Below are 20,851 nucleotides of genomic sequence, written 5' to 3' on the forward strand. Positions count from 1 at the left end.
ATCTCAGCAACTAATGGTCCGATTTTCAATGTTAATATATGAAACATTTGTGAAATTTTCCGATCTCTTCGAAAAAAATATTTTTGGAATTTTCAAATCAAGACTAACATTTCACAAAGGCCAAACATTCAATATTACGCCCTTTTAAAATGTTTGTCTTGATTTGAAAATTCCAAAAATATTTTTTTCGAAAAGATCGGAAAATTTCACAATTGTTTCATATATTAACATTGAAAATCGAACCATTAGTTGCTGAGATATTGACGATAGAAAATGGTGGGTTGTTTGGGTGAAACTTAGAAAACATCAATTTTCCTGTTTTTAAACCTTTGCATTGCAATATCTCAGCAACTAAAGGTCGTATCAACATAGTCCGAATAAGCAAAATATAGAGAATTTTCTCAGCTTTTCAAAAATATTTTTTTCAAAACTGGGCAAACATGTGCACTAATTTAAAAAAATGAAAAACTGCGACTATTTTCAAAAAAGTCACTTAAATATGGCTATAACTTGAAAACGGTGCACTTTATCAAAATTTTAGTAAAGTACTTTTTGATTGCAAATTTGATTTTACATCGAAAAATGAAGTTGAAAAATTTTTACGACCAAAATTTCGATTTTTTGAAAAAATCAGTATTGATTAAAAAATTCATAACTCGGTCAGTGATTTTTTGCACAACCTGGAAATTTCTGAAAAGTTGGCATTTTATGTCTTCTAAAACATATCAAAAAATAAAAAAAATTAAAAATAGTGTTTTTTTGTAAATCAAGTTTTAGTGATAAAAAGTTAAATAAAAAAATCACCAAATTTTTTTTTACCGTGTATTATTTTTTCCAGTGTAGTCCGTATCCATACCTACAACTTTGCCGAAGACACCAAATCGATCAAAAAATTCCTTCAAAAGATACAGATTTTTGAATTTTCATACATCATTTTTGTATGGACAGCTGCCGAATTTGTATGGAAAATTATATGGACAAACTAATGATGCAAAATGGCTTCTTTGGGCATACCGAAGGCACCAAAAAAGTTTCAGCCGGATTAAAAAATACAAAAATTATAATTGAAGAAAAAAGACCGATTTCGTAGAGAATTGCTCAATATCTCAGCAACTAAAGGTCGTATCAACAAAGTCCGAAGAAGCAAAATATAGAGAATTTTCTCAGCTTTTCAAAAATATTTTTTTTTCAAAAGTTGGCAAACATGTGCACTAATTTTAAAAAATGAAAAACTGCGACAATTTTCAAAAAAGTCACTTAAATATGGATTTAACTTGAAAACAGTGCACTTTATCAAAATTTCACGAAAGTATTTTTTGATTGCAAATTTTATTTTACATCGAAAAATGAAGTTGAAAAATTTTTGCTATCAAAATTTCGATTTTTTGAAAAAATCAGTATTGATTAAAAAATTTATAACTCGGTCAATGATTTTTTGGACAACCTGGAAATTTCTGAAAAGTTGGCATTTTATGTCCTCTAAAACATATCAAAAAAAAATAAAAATAGTGTTTTTTTGTAAATCAAGTTTTAGTGATAAAAAGTTAAATAAAAAAATCACCATTTTTTACCGTGTAATATTTTTTCCCAGTGTAGTCCGTATCCATACCTACAACTTTGCCGAAGACACCAAATCGATCAAAAAATTCCTTCAAAAGATACAGATTTTTAATTTTCATACATCATTTTTGTATGGACAGCTGCCAAATTTGTATGGAAAATTATATGGACAAAATAATGATGCAAAATGACTTCTTTGGGCATACCGAAGGCACCAAAAAAGTTTCAGTCGGATTAAAAAATACACAAAAAAAATCGAATGACCGAAATCCTGGAGAACTGCTCAGGAGGAAAAAATCGTAATTTTTAATTTTGCCTGTTCTGAAATTCGCATTTTTTGCCTAAATAATTCTGATTTATTTTTCAAATGAAGCCGTTTAAAATTTTATTGAAGGTTTTGTCCCCCCAAAATTTTCTCAACAAAATCAGGAGGCTCCTCGAGCAGCCGAAGGACAAAAACATTCAAAATTTGTATCAGTCTATAAACCGAAAGACCACTGAACGGAAACTTCAATATAATTTTAAAGATGTTTTTTTTTTATATTGAAAAGGGGCCATTCATAAACCGCTTGGAAATCCACGTAGACAATTTTCCATACCAAAAAATCTATTTCATATGAAACGTGAATCACGTTGTTTATGAATGGCCCTTAATGTACTTACATATTTTTTTGGAAGGGTACAATAATGGAGGGAGTTGTCCGATTTGGATGAAATTCGAGATTTTTGCATGTTTGGATAGTCTCAACAGCTCTGCCAAATTTGAGCAGAATCGGAGGTGGTAATTTTCAAATTTACATTTTTTTCTAGCACATTTCAGGTGGAATGACCCAGAGGGTAAATTTCTAAATGATGTATATTTTGTGAAAATTTGATTTTTACGATTTTTTTTATTATGATTAATTATTTATTTATTAATAAAGAGGCAAGGTGGTGTTGTAAAGTGTTCATATTGTGATAATATATGGGTGTTTCGATCTAATAAAGATCAAAACAAGCAAAAGACAGATTTTATTTTTTAAATTTACGCTCCTAAAATGGGGGTTTTAGCAGTAACGGGTTAACTTCGCCCTACAATTAAGTTACACACGTATCTCAAGTCTACAAACCGCCCTTAACCTAAACCAATCGCAGATGATCCTCATTAACTTCTTACCAGCGTTATTATCGGCACGATCCATAAAGGCAGAGCAAAAACACCCAGCCCCCGGTCAAAGTCAACCCAATAAAACACACTCTCTGAGGGCATCGCTGCCGCGGCCGCGGCCTCGGAATCGGTCATAAAAGTATCGATAGACCCCGACGACGTCCGCCACTCCGCTGTGGATGCACTTTCTCACATTTGAGGAATTCCATGTGAAAATACGTAATCTTTTTTAAAAATTTATAACTTGAAGATTTTTTTAAACTGCAAATGTGCTTAAATTTTCTTGAAATTACTAATTTTAAAATCATGTTGCCATCTCACATGGAATTTCCACACACACAAAACTGCCAGCTTCTGGAGAAGTCGCACATCTGGTGCGCAAGAGTTCCCACGGAGTGGCCGCCCCGGTCCTTTAGATCTCTTGGCCGCTGGGCGTTCACTGGCCAGAGCGACGTCAATGGCAAATTTATGATTTCAGCAGATCTTTTTTTTCGCTCCCCAGCGCAATCTTCAAACCGTTTAATTAGTTTACTTTGGAGAGAGTGTGTGCGTGTGTAAACCAGCGCACAGTGGGCGAAATGGAACCCAAAATCGGACTTAATTGAACGCGGCTGGTTCCCTGGTATGAATAATACTGTTTCTAATGTAAAAAAATCCGGGGAATCGATTGGTGATGGTTTCATCCACCGCACAAAACGGCAAAGGGTCCATATTACCCCAATTCCCCATTTTTTCACATTTTTTTCTTGAAAATTGGTCTGTATTTAGAGCGGAGGCTTTAAGTGGCCTTCCAAAATGCACTTAACTTATGTGAAAATGTCCCAGGAATCCAGTAAAAATAACCACTTGCACCGCAAAAATCATCTAAGGTCCATTTATCCCCAATTTCGATATAAAAGCATTTTTGGCCGTTTTCAAATGTTAGGTCAGATTTAAAAAATCTGAAAATATTTTTATCGTAAAGATCAGACAATTTTACATAAGAATGACGATTTGCACTTGAAAGTTTGACATATTTATGTTGATATAGAAATTAAACTAAATAAAAAGATTGAAGAATCACTTTTGGGCCAATTTTCCCAAACGCAGAATAAACTGCCTTTCACATACATTTTATTTTTATCAACATAAATGTGTCAAACTATCAAGTGCAAATCGTCATTCTTATGTAAAATTGTCTGATCTTTACGATAAAAATATTTTCAGATTTTTAAAATCTGACCTAACATTTGAAAACGGCCAAAAATGCTTTTATATCGAAATTGGGGTTAAATGGACCCTAGATGATTTTTGCGGTGCAAGTGGTTATTTTTACTGAATTCCTGGGACATTTTCACATAAGTTAAGTGCATTTTGGAAGGCAGCATAAAGCCTCCGCTCTAAATACAGACCGATTTTCAAGAAAAAATGTGAAAAAATGGGGAATTGGGGCAAAATGGACCCTTTGCCGTTTTGTGCGGTGGATGAAACCATCACCAATCGATTCCCCGGATTTTTTTACATAAGAAACAGTATTATTCATACCAGGGAACCAGCCGCGTTCAATTAAGTCCGATTTTGGGTTCCATTTCGCCCACTGTGCAGCGTTAGAATATGCGAGACATCTGTTGCAAGATGGTCAAACCCCCGCGAGTGTTGGTTTTTCCCGGTTTTTGGACATTTGGTTGGAGGATTGAGCGGAAAAATATTTTTTCACGTGGAAACGATAAAGTGGAGAAGAGTGGTCACCGCACCAGACTGATCAGCGTCATAATAAATAAAATGTTTTACAACCGCTTCCAAGAATGTTGATTTGGTTGGCATACTCATGAAAAAAAAACTTCAAAAGGAATTTGTCTGCAAACATTTTAATTGCAATATTTTTTACTCTTGAACACTCAATTCTCAACGTTAATAATCCAAATGCAAAATTTTAAATATTGACGTCGATTTGATCAACAATCTTAAATAAAGAGGCGTGGCTTATATCAGCATTTTTACAAGGGGCGTGGCCAATAAAAACATTCTGTAAAGGGGCGTGGCCAAAATCTGCAGTTCAGAGCAAAAACCAAACAAAATCACTTACCTATAGTTTTCAGTATCTGAAAATCGTCCAGATCATACTCCTTCGGTTGTTTGCGACGAACTCCGCTGATATTATTATTCCGATCAGATACATCGTCAGAATCATCGTCGCTAGCGTCGCTGTTCCGAGTATCATCGTCAGTAGAAGAGTCTCGGCTTCGAGCATTGTTGCGCCGGACGACACTGTTGTTGGTGTTTGTGTTTCTGCCAGTTGTGGTGGTGTCGTCTGTGGTTGTTGTACTGTCTTCGTCCTCGTCCTCTTCTTCCTCTTCGTCGTCCTCTTCGGATTGCGAACGCTTAGCGCGGTTTACTGTTTTTGCTTCCTCTTCTTCCTCCTCCTCGTCTTCTTCTTCGTCGTCGTCGTCCGTTTGTATGACCCTGGAAAGAAGAAAAAGGTGAAAATGGTGGTGAATATCAGAAATAAAACATTCTGTTTTAAGCAAATCTTTTGTACCACTGTAAAAAAAATCATTTCAAAAAATATATAAATTGTTTCAAGCTCAAATTTTTTTTCCGATTTTTTTATGTATTTAATTTTATCTTTCTATTTTTTTCAAGTATTTTGATTATTGTGATATTTTTGGTTTCTGAACATTTTTTAGAATTTAAAAAATATCCTTATTTTTTTATAAATTATTATTTTTTTACTGGATTTTCTTAAATTATTTTAACTTTTTTTAATGTTTTGCCTTCCTCACCTTACTGAGGAAAGGCTATAAAATCACTCAAAAAATGAACTTCCTAATTCGACCTCGTAGACCCACCTTCACGTATACCTATCGACTCAGAATCATGTTCTGAGCAAATGTCTGTGTGGATGTGTGTAGGTGGGTGGACAAAAAAATTGTCACTCGATTATCTCCGGACTGGATGAACGGATTTTGACCGTATTAGTCTCATTCGATCCGTCTTGGGGTCCCATAGGTCTCTATTTAAAATCAGCAAGTTTAGTTAAGTACTTCAAAAGTTATGCTAAAAAAACGATTTTGGCGTATGTCCGGAAGATTGTAAAAAGGGTGGTTTTTGCAAGAAACCCTATCATGTTATACATTTTTAGAAAGGTATTAAAAAGACCTTTCCAATGAGCCCAAAACATTGAAGATCTGACAACCCTATCAAAAGTTATTAGCACTTAAGTGTTATTTATACACTTTTTGGAGGCCGGATCTCAGATATTTCAGTAAAAATTATGTCCGGGTCCATCATGCGACCCATCGTTAGTTAGATAATTGAAAGACCTTTCAAATGAGCCTAAAACATCAAGGATCTGACAACCCTATCAAAAGTTATTGGCACTTAAGTGTTATTTATACACTTTTTGGAGGCCGGATCTCAGATATTTCAGTAAAAATTATGTGCGGGTCAATCATGCGACCCATCGTTAGTTAGATAATTGAAAAAACTTTCAAATGAGCCTAAAACATCAAGGATCTGACAACCCTATCAAAAGTTATTGGCACTTAAGTGTTATTTATACACTTTTTGGAGGCCGGATCTCAGATATTTCAGTAAAAATTATGTCCGGGTCCATCATGCGACCCATCGTTAGTTAGATAATTGAAAGACCTTTCAAATGAGCCTAAAACATCAAGGATCTGACAACCCTATCAAAAGTTATTGGCACTTAAGTGTTATTTATACACTTTTTGGAGGCCGGATCTCAGATATTTCAGTAAAAATTATGTGCGGGTCCATCATGCGACCCATCGTTAGTTAGATAATTGAAAGAACTTTCAAATGAGCCTAAAACATCAAGGATCTGACAAACCTATCAAAAGTTATTGGCACTTAAGTGTTATTTATACACTTTTTGGAGGCCGGATCTCAGATATTTCAGTAAAAATTATGTGCGGGTCCATCATGCGACCCATCGTTAGTTAGATAATTGAAAGACCTTTCAAATGAGCCTAAAACATCAAGGATCTGACAAACCTATCAAAAGTTATTGGCACTTAAGTGTTATTTATACACTTTTTGGAGGCCGGATCTCAGATATTTCAGTAAAAATTTTGTGCGGGTCCATCATGCGACCCATCGTTAGTTAGATAATTGAAAGAACTTTCAAATGAGCCTAAAACATCAAGGATCTGACAAACCTATCAAAAGTTATTGGCACTTAAGTGTTATTTATACACTTTTTGGAGGCCGGATCTCAGATATTTCAGTAAAAATTATGTGCGGGTCCATCATGCGACCCATCGTTAGTTAGATAATTGAAAGAACTTTCAAATGAGCCTAAAACATCAAGGATCTGACAACCCTATCAAAAGTTATTGGCACTTAAGTGTTATTTATATGCTTTCTGGAGGCCGGATCTGAGATATAGTGATAACAATATTGTATGAATCTTCCATGTGAACTTTCGTTGGATAGGTTTTTTTTATCAGACCTTGCCGATGAGCCAAAAAAATTGAAGGTCAAAAGAAATCAGTAATAAAATTGATTTGTTAAAAATGTTAAGGGAATGTTGCTATTTTTACTGAATGTATTGACTTTATGAATGTGAGGAAGGCACCAACCACCTAAAGGTGGATTAAGTATCGTTTTTATTTATTAACAAGCTCAAAGTTTTTCCGAGTTTTTTTTAAGTTAATATTTCTATCTCTTTATTTTTTCAAGTTTTTTTTAATAACTTTAATTTTGTTGGTTTCTTAATGTATTCAGATTTTTTAAATTAAAAAAATATCTGTAATTTTTTTTGAATTTATGATTTTGTTTTATTAGGCTGGTACAAATATTTTTAAAGGTTTTTGAAGCCCCTCCCCTCTCAAAATGGACCCGTAAAATCAGGGGGCATTTTTCAAAAAACATCGAAATTCAAATGGAAATTCAAATGAATCAACTAAAATTAATCTAAAATGCATTCCTCTGCGTTTAGAATCATTTTCAACATGTTTAGGTTTATTCAACAATCTTTTGAAATTTTGATAAAGTGTCCACGTGGATGATGCCTTGTTTCCATTTTTTAATTTGAAAACTTTGAAAAATATTTGCATCGGCCTTACTAGAATTTTTAAATTATTTTAATTTTATTTTTTTTGTTTGCTCTCAGCGCTGGAGATGCACTTACTGATGTGGTGTCTATGGCAAAAATGTAGAATTAATTTAGAAATTCCAGAAAAAATACAACTTGGAACAACCAAACCACAACAGCACTGAAATTCACGATTATTACGATTATTCACGATTATTTTGCTTTTGCTTTTGCTTTTGCTTTTGCTTTTGCTTTTGCTTTTGCTTTTGCTTTTGCTTTTGCTTTTGCTTTTGCTTTTGCTTTTGAGCAATTCTCTACGAAATCGGTCTTTTTTCTTCAATTTTAATTTTTGTATTTTTTAATCCGGCTGAAACTTTTTTGGTGCCTTCGGTATGCCCAAAGAAGCCATTTTGCATCATTAGTTTGTCCATATAATTTTCCATACAAATTCGGCAGCTGTCCATACAAAAATGATGTATGAAAATTCAAAAATCTGTATCTTTTGAAGGAATTTTTTGATCGATTTGGTGTCTTCGGCAAAGTTGTAGGTATGGATACGGACTACACTGGAAAAATAATACACGGTAAAAAAAAATTTGGTGATTTTTTTATTTAACTTTTTATCACTAAAACTTGATTTACAAAAAAACACTATTTTTAATTTTTTTTATTTTTTGATATGTTTTAGAAGACATAAAATGCCAACTTTTCAGAAATTTCCAGGTTGTGCAAAAAATCACTGACCGAGTTATGAATTTTTTAATCAATACTGATTTTTTCAAAAAATCGAAATTTTGGTCGTAAAAATTTTTCAACTTAATTTTTCGATGTAAAATCAAATTTGCAATCAAAAAGTACTTTACTAAAATTTTGATAAAGTGCACCGTTTTCAAGTTATAGCCATATTTAAGTGACTTTTTTGAAAATAGTCGCAGTTTTTCATTTTTTTAAATTAGTGCACATGTTTGCCCAGTTTTGAAAAAAATATTTTTGTGAAATTTTCCGATCTTTTCGAAAAAAATATTTTTGGAATTTTCAAATCAAGACAAACATTTTAAAAGGGCGTAATATTGAATGTTTGGCCTTTGTGAAATGTTAGTCTTGATTTGAAAATTCCAAAAATATTTTTTTCGAAGAGATCGGAAAATTTCACAAATGTTTCATATATTAACATTGAAAATCGGACCATTAGTTGCTGAGATATTGACGATAGAAAATGGTGGGTTGTTTGGGTGAAACTTAGAAAACATCAATTTTCCTGTTTTTAAACCTTTGCATTGCAATATCTCAGCAACTAAAGGTCGTATCAACAAAGTCCAAATAAGCAAAATATAGAGAATTTTCTCAGCTTTTCAAAAATATTTTTTTCAAAACTGGGCAAACATGTGCACTAATTTAAAAAAATGAAAAACTGCGACTATTTTCAAAAAAGTCACTTAAATATGGCTATAACTTGAAAACGGTGCACTTTATCAAAATTTCAGTAAAGTACTTTTTGATTGCAAATTTGATTTTACATCGAAAAATGAAGTTGAAAAATTTTTACGACCAAAATTTAGATTTTTTTAAAAAATCAGTATTGATTAAAAAATTCATAACTCGGTCAGTGATTTTTTGCACAACCTGGAAATTTCTGAAAAGTTGGCATTTTATGCCTTCTAAAACATATCAAAAAATAAAAAAAATTAAAAATAGTGTTTTTTTGTAAATCAAGTTTTAGTGATAAAAAGTTAAATAAAAAAATCACCAGATTTTTTTTACCGTGTATTATTTTTTTCCAGTGTAGTCCGTATCCATACCTACAACTTTGCCGAAGACACCAAATCGATCAAAAAATTCCTTCAAAAGATACAGATTTTTGAATTTTCATACATCATTTTTGTATGGACAGCTGCCGAATTTGTATGGAAAATTATATGGACAAACTAATGATGCAAAATGGCTTCTTTGGGCATACCGAAGGCACCAAAAAAGTTTCAGTCGGATTAAAAAATACAAAAAAAATTGAATGACCGAAATCCTAGAGAACTGCTCTTTTGCTTTTGCTTTTGCTTTTGCTTTTGCTTTTGCTTTTGCTTTTGCTTTTGCTTTTGCTTTTGCTTTTGCTTTTGCTTTTGCTTTTGCTTTTGCTTTTGCTTTTGCTTTTGCTTTTGCTTTTGCTTTTGCTTTTGCTTTTGCTTTTGCTTTTGCTTTTGCTTTTGCTTTTGCTTTTGCTTTTGCTTTTGCTTTTGCTTTTGCTTTTGCTTTTGCTTTTGCTTTTGCTTTTGCTTTTGCTTTTGCTTTTGCTTTTGCTTTTGCTTTTGCTTTTGCTTTTGCTTTTGCTTTTGCTTTTGCTTTTGCTTTTGCTTTTGCTTTTGCTTTTGCTTGTGCTTTTGCTTTTGCTTTTGCTTTTGCTTTTGCTTTTGCTTTTGCTTTTGCTTTTGCTTTTGCTTTTGCTTTTGCTTTTGCTTTTGCTTTTGCTTTTGCTTTTGCTTTTGCTTTTGCTTTTGCTTTTGCTTTTGCTTTTGCTTTTGCTTTTGCTTTTGCTTTTGCTTTTGCTTTTGCTTTTGCTTTTGCTTTTGCTTTTGCTTTTGCTTTTGCTTTTGCTTTTGCTTTTGCTTTTGCTTTTGCTTTTGCTTTTGCTTTTGCTTTTGCTTTTGCTTTTGCTTTTGCTTTTGCTTTTGCTTTTGCTTTTGCTTTTGCTTTTGCTTTTGCTTTTGCTTTTGCTTTTGCTTTTGCTTTTGCTTTTGCTTTTGCTTTTGCTTTTGCTTTTGCTTTTGCTTTTGCTTTTGCTTTTGCTTTTGCTTTTGCTTTTGCTTTTGCTTTTGCTTTTGCTTTTGCTTTTGCTTTTGCTTTTGCTTTTGCTTTTGCTTTTGCTTTTGCTTTTGCTTTTGCTTTTGCTTTTGCTTTTGCTTTTGCTTTTGCTTTTGCTTTTGCTTTTGCTTTTGCTTTTGCTTTTGCTTTTGCTTTTGCTTTTGCTTTTGCGTTTGCTTTTGCTTTTTTAGACAATCTAGTCATAGGAAAAAAAATCAAGATTTTGGACAATAATAATAATTTATAAAGATCGGAAAAAATCAATAGATGAGTTTATGAAATTGAACTGATTGAACTACTCCAATCCATATTGAAAGTCACAGCTCAAACACATTTCTGCACTGTTCAAATATTTAAACAAACAAGGATAAGCTTCTCACAGCGCAATCCTATCCTGCAAACAGGAAGAGACTGTTCGTATGCACTTTACTGCACCTGCCACTGGCATGTATTATATTTCCTGGCAAAAGATTGCTCACGTACAGCCCTAGAACTTGGTCAAACGGTATAAATACCATTCAGCAATACTCATCGGTACATCAGTACACACCAGCGCCGAGCTTGCACTTTCCAACTCCGGTAGATTCAGCCAACTTGAAGGAATCCCCACAAACATGAAGGTCGCCATCGCAATTCTCCTGCTTGCCACCGTGGCCATCGCTGCCGTTAATTGTTCCCCTTCTGGTAAGTTAGTTTAATTTTGAATTTTGAGTAGTTTCTTGTTTTAATCTGTCAAAATTTGGGTAATTTTTACCCCAATCTCAAAACCCCAATTTTTGGCCTTGATTTCAAACCAGACCACTGCGGAAGGTACGAAGTGCGTGCCTGCGACTGTCCGAAACCGTGCGACGGTCCCTGCTACCGGCCCAGCAAGTGCGTCTGCATCGCCGGGTACCACCGGAACCACCTGGGACACTGCGTTCCGGACTGCCCGTCGTGCCACCACCGTCGTAATCCTTACCCGTCCAAGAAGTGAGGGTATCAATGAAGGGTTGGAAACCAACTCATTAAATCGAAATTGATGATGAATTTGTAAATGGAACTGTTTATGGAATCAAACTTCAATAAAATGGAATTTAAATTGTATTTTAAAAATCAACTCAACTCCTACGGTTAAATCGACGCAGTAGGCCTGGTCATTGAAAAGAAGAATGCTCTCAGCTCTTGACAGCGCATTGTTTACATCCGTACACTTTAACATGAAAATAATCAGTTTATGCTGAAAAACAATTTCAACCATACTTTTTGCAGGGGGCTTAAAAACCTTTTTGACAACAAACGGGATTCTAAAAATCAATTTTTGAATGTTTCCAACTCACCTGAACCGCCGTCCACCGTCCTCCTCCTCGTCCTCTTCCTCCTCCTCCTCGGCCCCGCTAAAATCCGACTCCAGCGGATCCGTCGACTCGCCCGAGTTGTTGCTCGCCGTCGAAGCGTCGTTCAGGCTCAGCTTCTTGAGCGACTCCCCGACGGTGGCCGGGCTGTTGCACAGTACACCGTTGGCCGTAAAAGTGGCCGTGGCCGTCACCGGACTGGTGTCACTCCGGATGCGCAGAGTGTAGCTGGTCAACAGCGGCGACGAGGACATCTTCCGGCCGGTAGCCACACTAAACACCACCGTACACGCTCAAAGCGAACCCACCAACTTTAACTTAATTTCTTCTTTTTCGAACACTCTTTTTTTCCTTTCTTTTGTTTACATCTGTGCCAAATCTGCAAGTTTTTTCCTTCTTCTCTTTTCAATCCAAGACCTTTTCTTGATCACGGCCGATTTTTTCCTGTATTCTTGTTTTCTTCAATCGCTGCGAATCGCTGATTTTGGCACATCAACCACGATCAACTCGACGAGTGAGCGATGTCAAATAACCTGTCAACGAGATAAAAAAAAGTAATTTGCCTAATTAAATTTGTTTAATCCGATTTATTAGAATTTGCAGCGATTCGTCAACATCTACTTTATCGACAGCCAATCGTCGATCAAGAAGATTCAGCACTTCCCACAATTGACCATCTGACCCTAGGGTGATGTTACGCGAAGATCTCGATGCTCGAGGGGTGCGAACATCGCCGTTGGTCGACACGACTCGCACAACCCGACACGTTGAAATTCAATAAATCACTTAAATTAAGACTGTAATTACTTTCGATAATTTTGTTAAATCTTGGCGATTCCGCGTGAGCGCACCGCCGTGCCGTTGCTCACTTTCTCAACTCGTGGATATTGTTTTCATCTGCGTGATTTTTTTTCGAACTCATTCAGCTGTTTGCAGAAGAGGCCGTTGCTCTTATCACAATATTTATGGGCACCGAAAAAAAAAGTTGTTTCCATTTTGCCGTAAATCACCCGACGGGGTCGACTTGTGTAATGGCCCGCGCAGACACGTAATGTGATCTACAGGAAGAAGCATTGTTGTTTGAGCGATGTGGGATCAGGTTAGGATCAAAACGAAGATTATTTATGATATTTTTTTAAAAAAAGGACTTATATAAACTATTAACAATAACTAAACCCAGTCAGACATTAAAAACTTCATTTCGTTTCGGCTTATAAAGAAGACTTTGCACTGAAAATTTGAAAACATAACTACAAAATAACGGTTTTTGAATATTTCGAAATGTTTCGAAAAAAAAGCCCATTCACTCTATATATATTTTTTTTAATGCCACTTTGTTAATTACTCCGAAATAAAAAAATATATAATCTAGCCTCGTTTTTTTTTTAAAGCTGAAAAAACTTTCCCGATTCGAAAAAAAGTTGTCCAATCGATCTCGATCTCAAAATTCGGTTGGGGGATTCCCTAGCCGATATATTTACATTTTTTTTTGTTTGGAGTGACCTAAGCTGTGTTAGGCTGGTCCGAAAAATGGGAATTTTCACAGACTTTCGCAATAAAAAACCAAATTGAAAAAAAAACTTCACGAGCAATTCCAGCTCAAATCAGGATTTTTTTCTGGTACTTTTGTACCCAACCCTCTCCGTTTTCAATCAAACTTTGTAGACATGTTATCCAAGACCTATATAAGCAATTTTTGTGTATATGTAGCCAATAGTACTCGAAAATAACATTTTGAGAAGGGCGTAAGGTACTGTGAGTCTTTTGGTAACATCTTAGCCTATTTCCTCAAAAAATTTGAACTTTAAAAAGCTTGACATCGCCTTTAAATTTAAGTTTTAGACTTAAAAAACAAAAAAACTCAAATAAGTGGCGTGTATTTTTGTTTCAGTGTATTTTTTTTCAGAAAGCTCGTCCAGTTTCCTACAAGTTTGTCTTTGACCACTCTGTGATACGACGCAACGGCTTCGAGATACAGTAATTTTTAAATTGCTAAATACAAAAATATTTAAATACCTTACGCCCTTCTCAAATGTTATTTTCCAGTACTATTGGCTCCATATACATGAAAATGGCTTACACAGGTCTAGGGTCGGGTACAAAAGTACCAGAAAAATCCTGATTTGAGCTGGAATTGCTCTCACGTCGTTTCAACTGATTTGATTGCTCTGGGTTGCATTTGACAGATGATAAGTTGAGTTCATAGTTTTTAAGTCTAGCCTAATATTCGAAAAGGTCCCTCCAACGTATTCATTATCTCGAATTCAAAGAAAGGAAATAAATCGATCGAAATCTTGAAAATACTGAAAAAAGAAAAAAAAAGATTTTCTTGAATGAATTCATAACGGAAACATTTGACAAATGTGTTAGTGCTAGAAAAAAGCTTAAATATCAAAGAATTCATAGAACATATTATTTGTTTTAGTTGAAAAGTTCTGAAAGCTGCCTTTCGCAATTAATAAAAAAAAAGCAATATTAGACATTTTCCTCAGCCGTTTTCTGAGATGTCGGCCATCGGTATGGATAAGGGCTACACCGAAAAAATAATGCTAAAAAGAAAATTGTTTTTCGCTTATTTTTAAAATCACTTTTGGTTAGGCCTTCCCAGCTACCTTTCAACACTGTGGGATTTGTTAATTAGTTGTTGTCTTTGAATTGGGTCCTAAAATGAAGCTTAGATTGCTTATATTTTTGGTTACATCGATAAAGCTTATTTTTCTGAGTACAATGACCCTTTGTACGGCCACAAAGAGTTTAAAATGAATTTTTAAATCAATTTTGAAAAATTAACCTTGCGGTCCTTTTTGACAGAAAAGGTCCTACTTGACAGCTCTTTCCAAGGGGACCATAGTTGATCCATCAAAAAAAATGCTTAAGGACTCAATTTGCAAAGCAGTTCTTTTTGTCAAAATGCTTATGCACCCTTTTCAATTGTTGCTCCAGTAATAATCCGATTTTAAACTAAAAAAAGAAACCTTTGTTAAACTTTCTAACCTTTAAAAAAAATGATTTATTTTTAATCGAAATTAATGTCAATTGGAGCGTGTTTAGGGAGCCCAAATCTATCATACCTTGACGAAACTGAGGCGTTTACTGACATCAACTTTAAAAAAGTCGAGTTGTGAAACTTCACTTCAGTTAGTGCTGAGAAGATTGTCAAGCATTTTGGTCACATACAAACACACGCAAACACAGACATTTGTTCAGTTTTCGATTCTGTATGACGATCTCCGAACTTTTTATAAAAAGTTCATTTTTTAAGCAGGATTATAGCCAAAAACCCCATGACATATGAGATCTTTGATCGTATCTTTAAACCAAAATTATCAAATTTTCTTGAGATAAGTTCACACATGTAATCCTCATGGGTCAACATCAACCAATTTCATGGATATCGACTGATTTTTGTTTACGTCTGATGGCGCTCAGCGCTGGTAATAATGACGCAAACGCCACACCACTTTTGTCACAATATTTGAGCCGCCAATTGTCAGGTCGGACGACCGTGCCCACCAGAAATTGATGTCACGAATTCAACCAACACAATATGCTCGGTGTAAAAAGTTTGAGCAAGTTCAACCTTTAACAGTGCGGTGCTAAATGGGTTGTTTGCAATCGCTTCGTTTCGGCTTTCAAGCGCGGAGAATTGTTTTGTAAACTGCCGAATCAATGCGAAAATTGCTATCACATCCCCCACACTGGATCAATTCTGAGAAGGAATAAATTTTACCTTGCACCGCAATTAAATTGGCTTCTTCGGTAAATCGACTCCAAGAGTGGAAGAATCATGCTCTTTTTTGCCGGGTTTACACGCAAAATATAGCCCAACCGAACTGGAAATTAATTGGATGCGCACGGAAGAGTAATTTTTCAGATGACGGCAAATTGCAAGAATTTGGAAGTGGAGTGAACATCTGTGCGTTTTTATTAAGGTACCGGAACAAGCAATTAGAGGTGCTTCCTTCTGTTGGAGAATAAATATTAAATAATAATTCAAACCCCCACTATTCCCTCTCCCACAAACATGTGATTTTAGTTATTGCTACTACACGGACAGCACGTGTAAAGCCGCCGCCGCTGCTCACCTTAAGATTTAAGATTCTCTTCTTCACACTTCTATTTTCCATTTCACTATTTTCTATTTTCGTACCCATATCCAATCTAATTCAATTCAGTGTCGAGCTAAGAATAGATCGCATTTCAAGCGCACACACAAACAAACACACACACACACATGGTCGAAACCGTTTCAGATGATGCGATCTAGACCACCGCCAGTCGATGATGATGAAGATTGAGAAAGGTGCGTTTTCTACAATTTTGTAAGGGTTGGTAGAACCGTTTTTTAACATTTAATAAAGTCTAGACGACATTACTAACAATGCAACATCCAACACAAAAATTTCATAAGGCCCTCAAATTTAATTACAGGGTTGCCAGATCAGCAATGTTTAAGACTGATTGAAAGGGTATTTAGAATACCTATCCAACAATGTTCAGTTAGTCAGATCCGAAAGTAATTTTCATTCATATTAACTACAACCCATCTTGATATCATCAAATGATATTTCTTAAGTGGCGCTATCCAAGGGCAGGGTTGCCAGATCTTCAAAATTAAAATTTATCGAATAGTCCTCACAAAAACACAAAGTTCGTTCCAGTCAAGTCTTCATATTTTTAATCTTTAAAAATCGAGTAACAGTGTTGCCAGATCTTCAAAGTAAATGACTCATTGAAAGGGTTCCAACTGATGCATAGTGAGACGGTTTCCAAAAAAGTTCACTAGATAATCACAAATTTCGTGTATCTTGGCCAATGTCATCTAAGAGCAGCTCCCTATAAACTCGCAAAAAGAAAATCCACTAATAATATTTGATTTTTTTTTGTTTGCATGAAATTTTGATTTGGTTTCTCCAAAGCCACCCTAAGGGAGAAGTTTCATAAAATTTACACAACAGATTATTTTGATCTCAAATTACGTACATATTGTTCTACTAGTAGTCCATTATAGAAATGACATAAATTAGTTGGTCTAAAAAACAATTTTTAATACTTTTCAAATATATTTTAAAAAATTATTAAAATCGTATATATATATGAAATACGCGGGGTAAGGCTGAATCCACCCAAATACCCACATGGTTGGTTGAACAGACTTCTTTGAACATCATTACTATTTTGGTTGAAAAAATCAAGTTTCAAATGTGAAGAAAAATGCCTTTCAAAAAATTTCATATTTTGGCTCAGTGAATTTAATTAATTAATTTGTGTATTTCGATTAGAATAAGTAAATCAAAATTATGTCAACAATAATAAATTAGCGATTTTTATGAAAAATTTGAAAGGTTTTCAAACCATTCAATGAGTTTTTCTATATCATAGCAAGGAATGTTGTCGATACGGAAGTTAACAGCATTTTGATTAAAAACGGATAGTTTTATTGAAAATGTTTTTCCTTATCTACAAATATGTCTTAATAGTCAAAATTTTTTTTAAAAATTACCCCCGGAGGAGGTGGCCGTTTTGCCCCCAAATAACTCATTTTTTAATACATTTATTGCAAATAGCTCATCGCATTTTTTAAACTTTTCCGAGGGACATAATCTAGGGAAAACTTCAATTTAACATGAAAATATATCTAACAAAAATGCCTATGTTGTAATTCACGCAAACAACAACCAGTTTCAAGTTCAAAAATTATTTGTTTATTTTGGGCTTTTTATATAGGGGAAGGTGGGGCAAGACGACCATATGGGGCAAGAGGAACAATCGTTCGTACGGCCGTAATTTTTACAATTTTGATTATTTCCAGTATGAGAAATTGTTGCTACACCCAAACGGCGGTCGCGTGATTGTGATGCATGGCGGCATGAAAGTATATCAGAATCTGCATGAAAACTGTCCTCATGCATTTTTTGCGATATAGGGGTGTGACATTTTTGCCCGTTATCGACAATTATCGACATTACCGACGGCGTTTTGGTTGTATTTCACAAAAAAAACCTTAACAGAACGAGGATTGAACTACCAACTTCTTGGTTATTGGTCCGACACGCTACCACCGCGCCATGGACGCTTGATGAAACGTGAGTGAAAGAGCACCAACATATTCTCCTCTTTGGTGTGTTGATCTTGGACGGGCCAGCTTTATATGTGTTGGTGAGAACTGCAGATCGCTGATATGTTTACACGCGGGCAAAAATGATCTACGGGCTTGCTGCAAAAAATGTTATAAAATGTGACATTTTCTGCAGCAAATCCACTGTTGCAGATTTTGAGATATATATTTCCTTTGGGTGTAGCAATGCAATCAGCTGATTCTACTACCACATAACCGCCAAAACGACGTAAACGCCACGGGGCATAAGATTTAATGAAGTTTTTTGCAAAACCTTTTCTTATAATATTTGGAAAGGACAAAATAAGGCTTACGATTCGTTTTAAGGCTCATTTTATCGAAATGCTATTTTTCCTAGATCAGTAGAGTCCCTACCAATGACATGCACCTATTACAAAGTATGATTTATGTTTTGGTTATTTTTGTAGAGAGCTTTTAAAAAATCTTGTTCAGGTGGGGCAAGTGTACCATATGGATTTTTAGTATGGAAAAAATTACGAATTGCTGCAACAACATATTTTATTGGGAAATAAATACATGAACGTACTTAAAAACTGATAAACAATTGTTAAAAAAGATGTCCATGCAAAATATAGTGATGTTATAAAAATTTACTATTTATCATCTTAGTAATATTTTTTTTTCGTGAAAACGATGAAATTTTAAGTAAAATATTATTATTTAATCTAATCTGGAAGAAACCTTTCAAATACATTCTAATCTGACGTAACTATGTGATAAAATTTCAAATGTTAGCAAATTAACATGTTGTTTCATGCATTGTTCCTCTTGCCCCAACGGGTTGCTCGTCTTGCCCCACTAGTTGAGTAGAACGTACGGCAAATCTAAAATTTTAAGATCAATTTTTTGCATTAAAAAACAAGATTTTTTAAAAACTTGTTCTAACAAAGTCTTAGTCAACACCTAGAATAAGATGATGTAAATAAAATCCTACAGATTTTTTAACGTTTTAATGGGTTATAACGAGCATTTCCTTAGCTTGTTACACTTGCCCCACTTTCCCCTACTATTTCAAACAATATGTTTGGCAAAGGTGACTCCATATGCATTATTTGGCACGAGGAACAGTATTGCTAAACATTTTAGTAATATTCATTAGTATACTTAGTAAAACACTTTTTTAAACAATTGATTGTAAAAATAGTATGACGATAAATTTAACATCAAATGCGTAAGGGTTTTGAAGTTGATAAGTTTATCAAACAACTCATCCATAAAAAATATTTTTTTGAATAATTTTTGAGTGTTTTCTATACATATTAAAACAAAGAAAAAAAGGTGCAGGTGGTTATGTTCTACATGACCAATATGACAAAGAACTTTGTACAAAACTCTAAAAATTATCTATTTTTATTTGTATTTTTTTAATTCTTTGCCAATTTATTTAATCATTAATAATTAATTCCAATTTAATGTTTTCAATCATTGGCACCTATGTGGAAATAAGTTGCCAAAAAACGAAAATATTTCCAAAACAAGTATTGTTCGGAAAATGAATTTTGATATCCATATTGCCTCAAGTCGTATGGTTCGATAAATGTCCCCGGTAGAACCTTCCCTCAGGGCAATGGCCACTCCGGGTGTGGCCAATCCTGCCAAAATGGCCATTTTCATCACCAGTATCAAAAACCATGAATTTTGATACCCATATTGCCTCAAGTCGTATGGTTCGATAAATGTCCCCCCGGTAGAACCTTCCCTCAGGGCCATGGCCACTCCGGGTGTGGCCAATCCTGTCAAAATGGCCATTTTCATCACCAGTATCAAAAACCATGAATTTTGATACCCATATTGCCTCAAGTCGTATGGTTCGATAAATGTCCCCGGTAGAACCTTCCCTCAGGGCAATGGCCACTCCGGGTGTGGCCAATATCCTACCAGTTTGGCCCCAACCCCATTGCCCCAAATCATTCTGGTTTCTGGGTAGCCGTCTTAACAATCTTCATTAGAACAGAATTCCTCCCAGATTGGTGCACAACCTGTGTCTTTCAATGTGTGCATGTGTGTGTGTGAGCAATAAAATTACCACCGTCGATCCGTCTCTGATGGATTTTCAGTCAAAACTAAAATTGTTCAGAGGCTATCTGTTAGCTTATATAGTTCGCATGAAATGTGGCAACAGTGGTGCAACATTCTTGCGTGACAGTTCCAAGAAAGCAGGAGACGAGGCAAAATTTGCGCCGTGTTGCCGCATTTCATGCAAACTATATAAGCTAACAGATAGCCTCTGAACAATTTTAGTTTTGACTGAAAATCCATCAGAGACGGATCGACGGTGGTAATTTTATTGCTCACACACACACATGCACACATTGAAAGCCACAGGTTGTGCACCAACTTGGGAGGAATTTGTTCTAATGAAGATTGTTAAGACGGCTACCCGGAAACCAGAATGTTTTGGGGCAATGGGGTTGGGGCCAAACTGGTAGGATATTGGCCACACCCGGAGTGGCCATTGCCCTGAGGGAAGGTTCTACCGGGAACATTTATCGAACCATACGACTTGAGGCAATATGGGTATCAAAATTCATGGTTTTTGATACTGGTAATGAAAATGGCCATTTTGGCAGGATTGGCCACACCCGGAGTGGCCATTGCCCTGAGGGAAGGTTCTACCGGGGACATTTATCGAACCATACGACTTGAGGCAATATGGGTATCAAAATTCATGGTTTTTGATACTGGTAATGAAAATGGCCATTTTGGCAGGATTGGCCACACCCGGAGAGGCCATTGCCCTGAGGGAAGGTTCTACCGGGAACATTTTTCGAACCTTACGACTTGAGGCACTATGGGTATCAAAAGTCATGGTTTTTGATACTGGTAATGAAAATGGCCAT

At 35.2% G+C, this 20,851-nt stretch overlaps 2 protein-coding genes across 2 annotated transcripts in view; one reads left to right on the forward strand and one right to left on the reverse strand.

Annotated features, from left to right (window-relative positions):
• LOC120415840 (cAMP-dependent protein kinase catalytic subunit PRKX-like) overlaps positions 1 to 20,851 on the reverse strand; it is a 154,326-nt gene that overhangs the window by 118,349 nt on the left and 15,126 nt on the right. The window contains exons 2-3 of the mRNA XM_039577476.2: positions 11,858 to 12,405; positions 4,773 to 5,149 (exon numbers count right to left, since the gene is read on the reverse strand). Of these exons, the coding sequence (XP_039433410.1) occupies positions 4,773 to 5,149; positions 11,858 to 12,126 (646 nt within the window). The 5' untranslated portion in view covers positions 12,127 to 12,405. The remainder of the gene's footprint in view (positions 1 to 4,772; positions 5,150 to 11,857; positions 12,406 to 20,851) is intronic.
• LOC120415842 (uncharacterized) lies at positions 10,847 to 11,666 on the forward strand. The gene is made up of 2 exons (XM_039577478.2): positions 10,847 to 11,222; positions 11,336 to 11,666. The coding sequence occupies exons 1-2, from the start codon at positions 11,153 to 11,155 to the stop codon at positions 11,512 to 11,514; spliced, it is 249 nt and encodes an 82-aa protein (XP_039433412.1). The 5' UTR covers positions 10,847 to 11,152; the 3' UTR covers positions 11,515 to 11,666.

The sequence above is a fragment of the Culex pipiens genome, chromosome 2 (assembly GCF_016801865.2).
Source record: "Culex pipiens pallens isolate TS chromosome 2, TS_CPP_V2, whole genome shotgun sequence".
In the NCBI taxonomy this organism is placed as follows: Eukaryota; Metazoa; Arthropoda; class Insecta; order Diptera; family Culicidae; genus Culex; species Culex pipiens.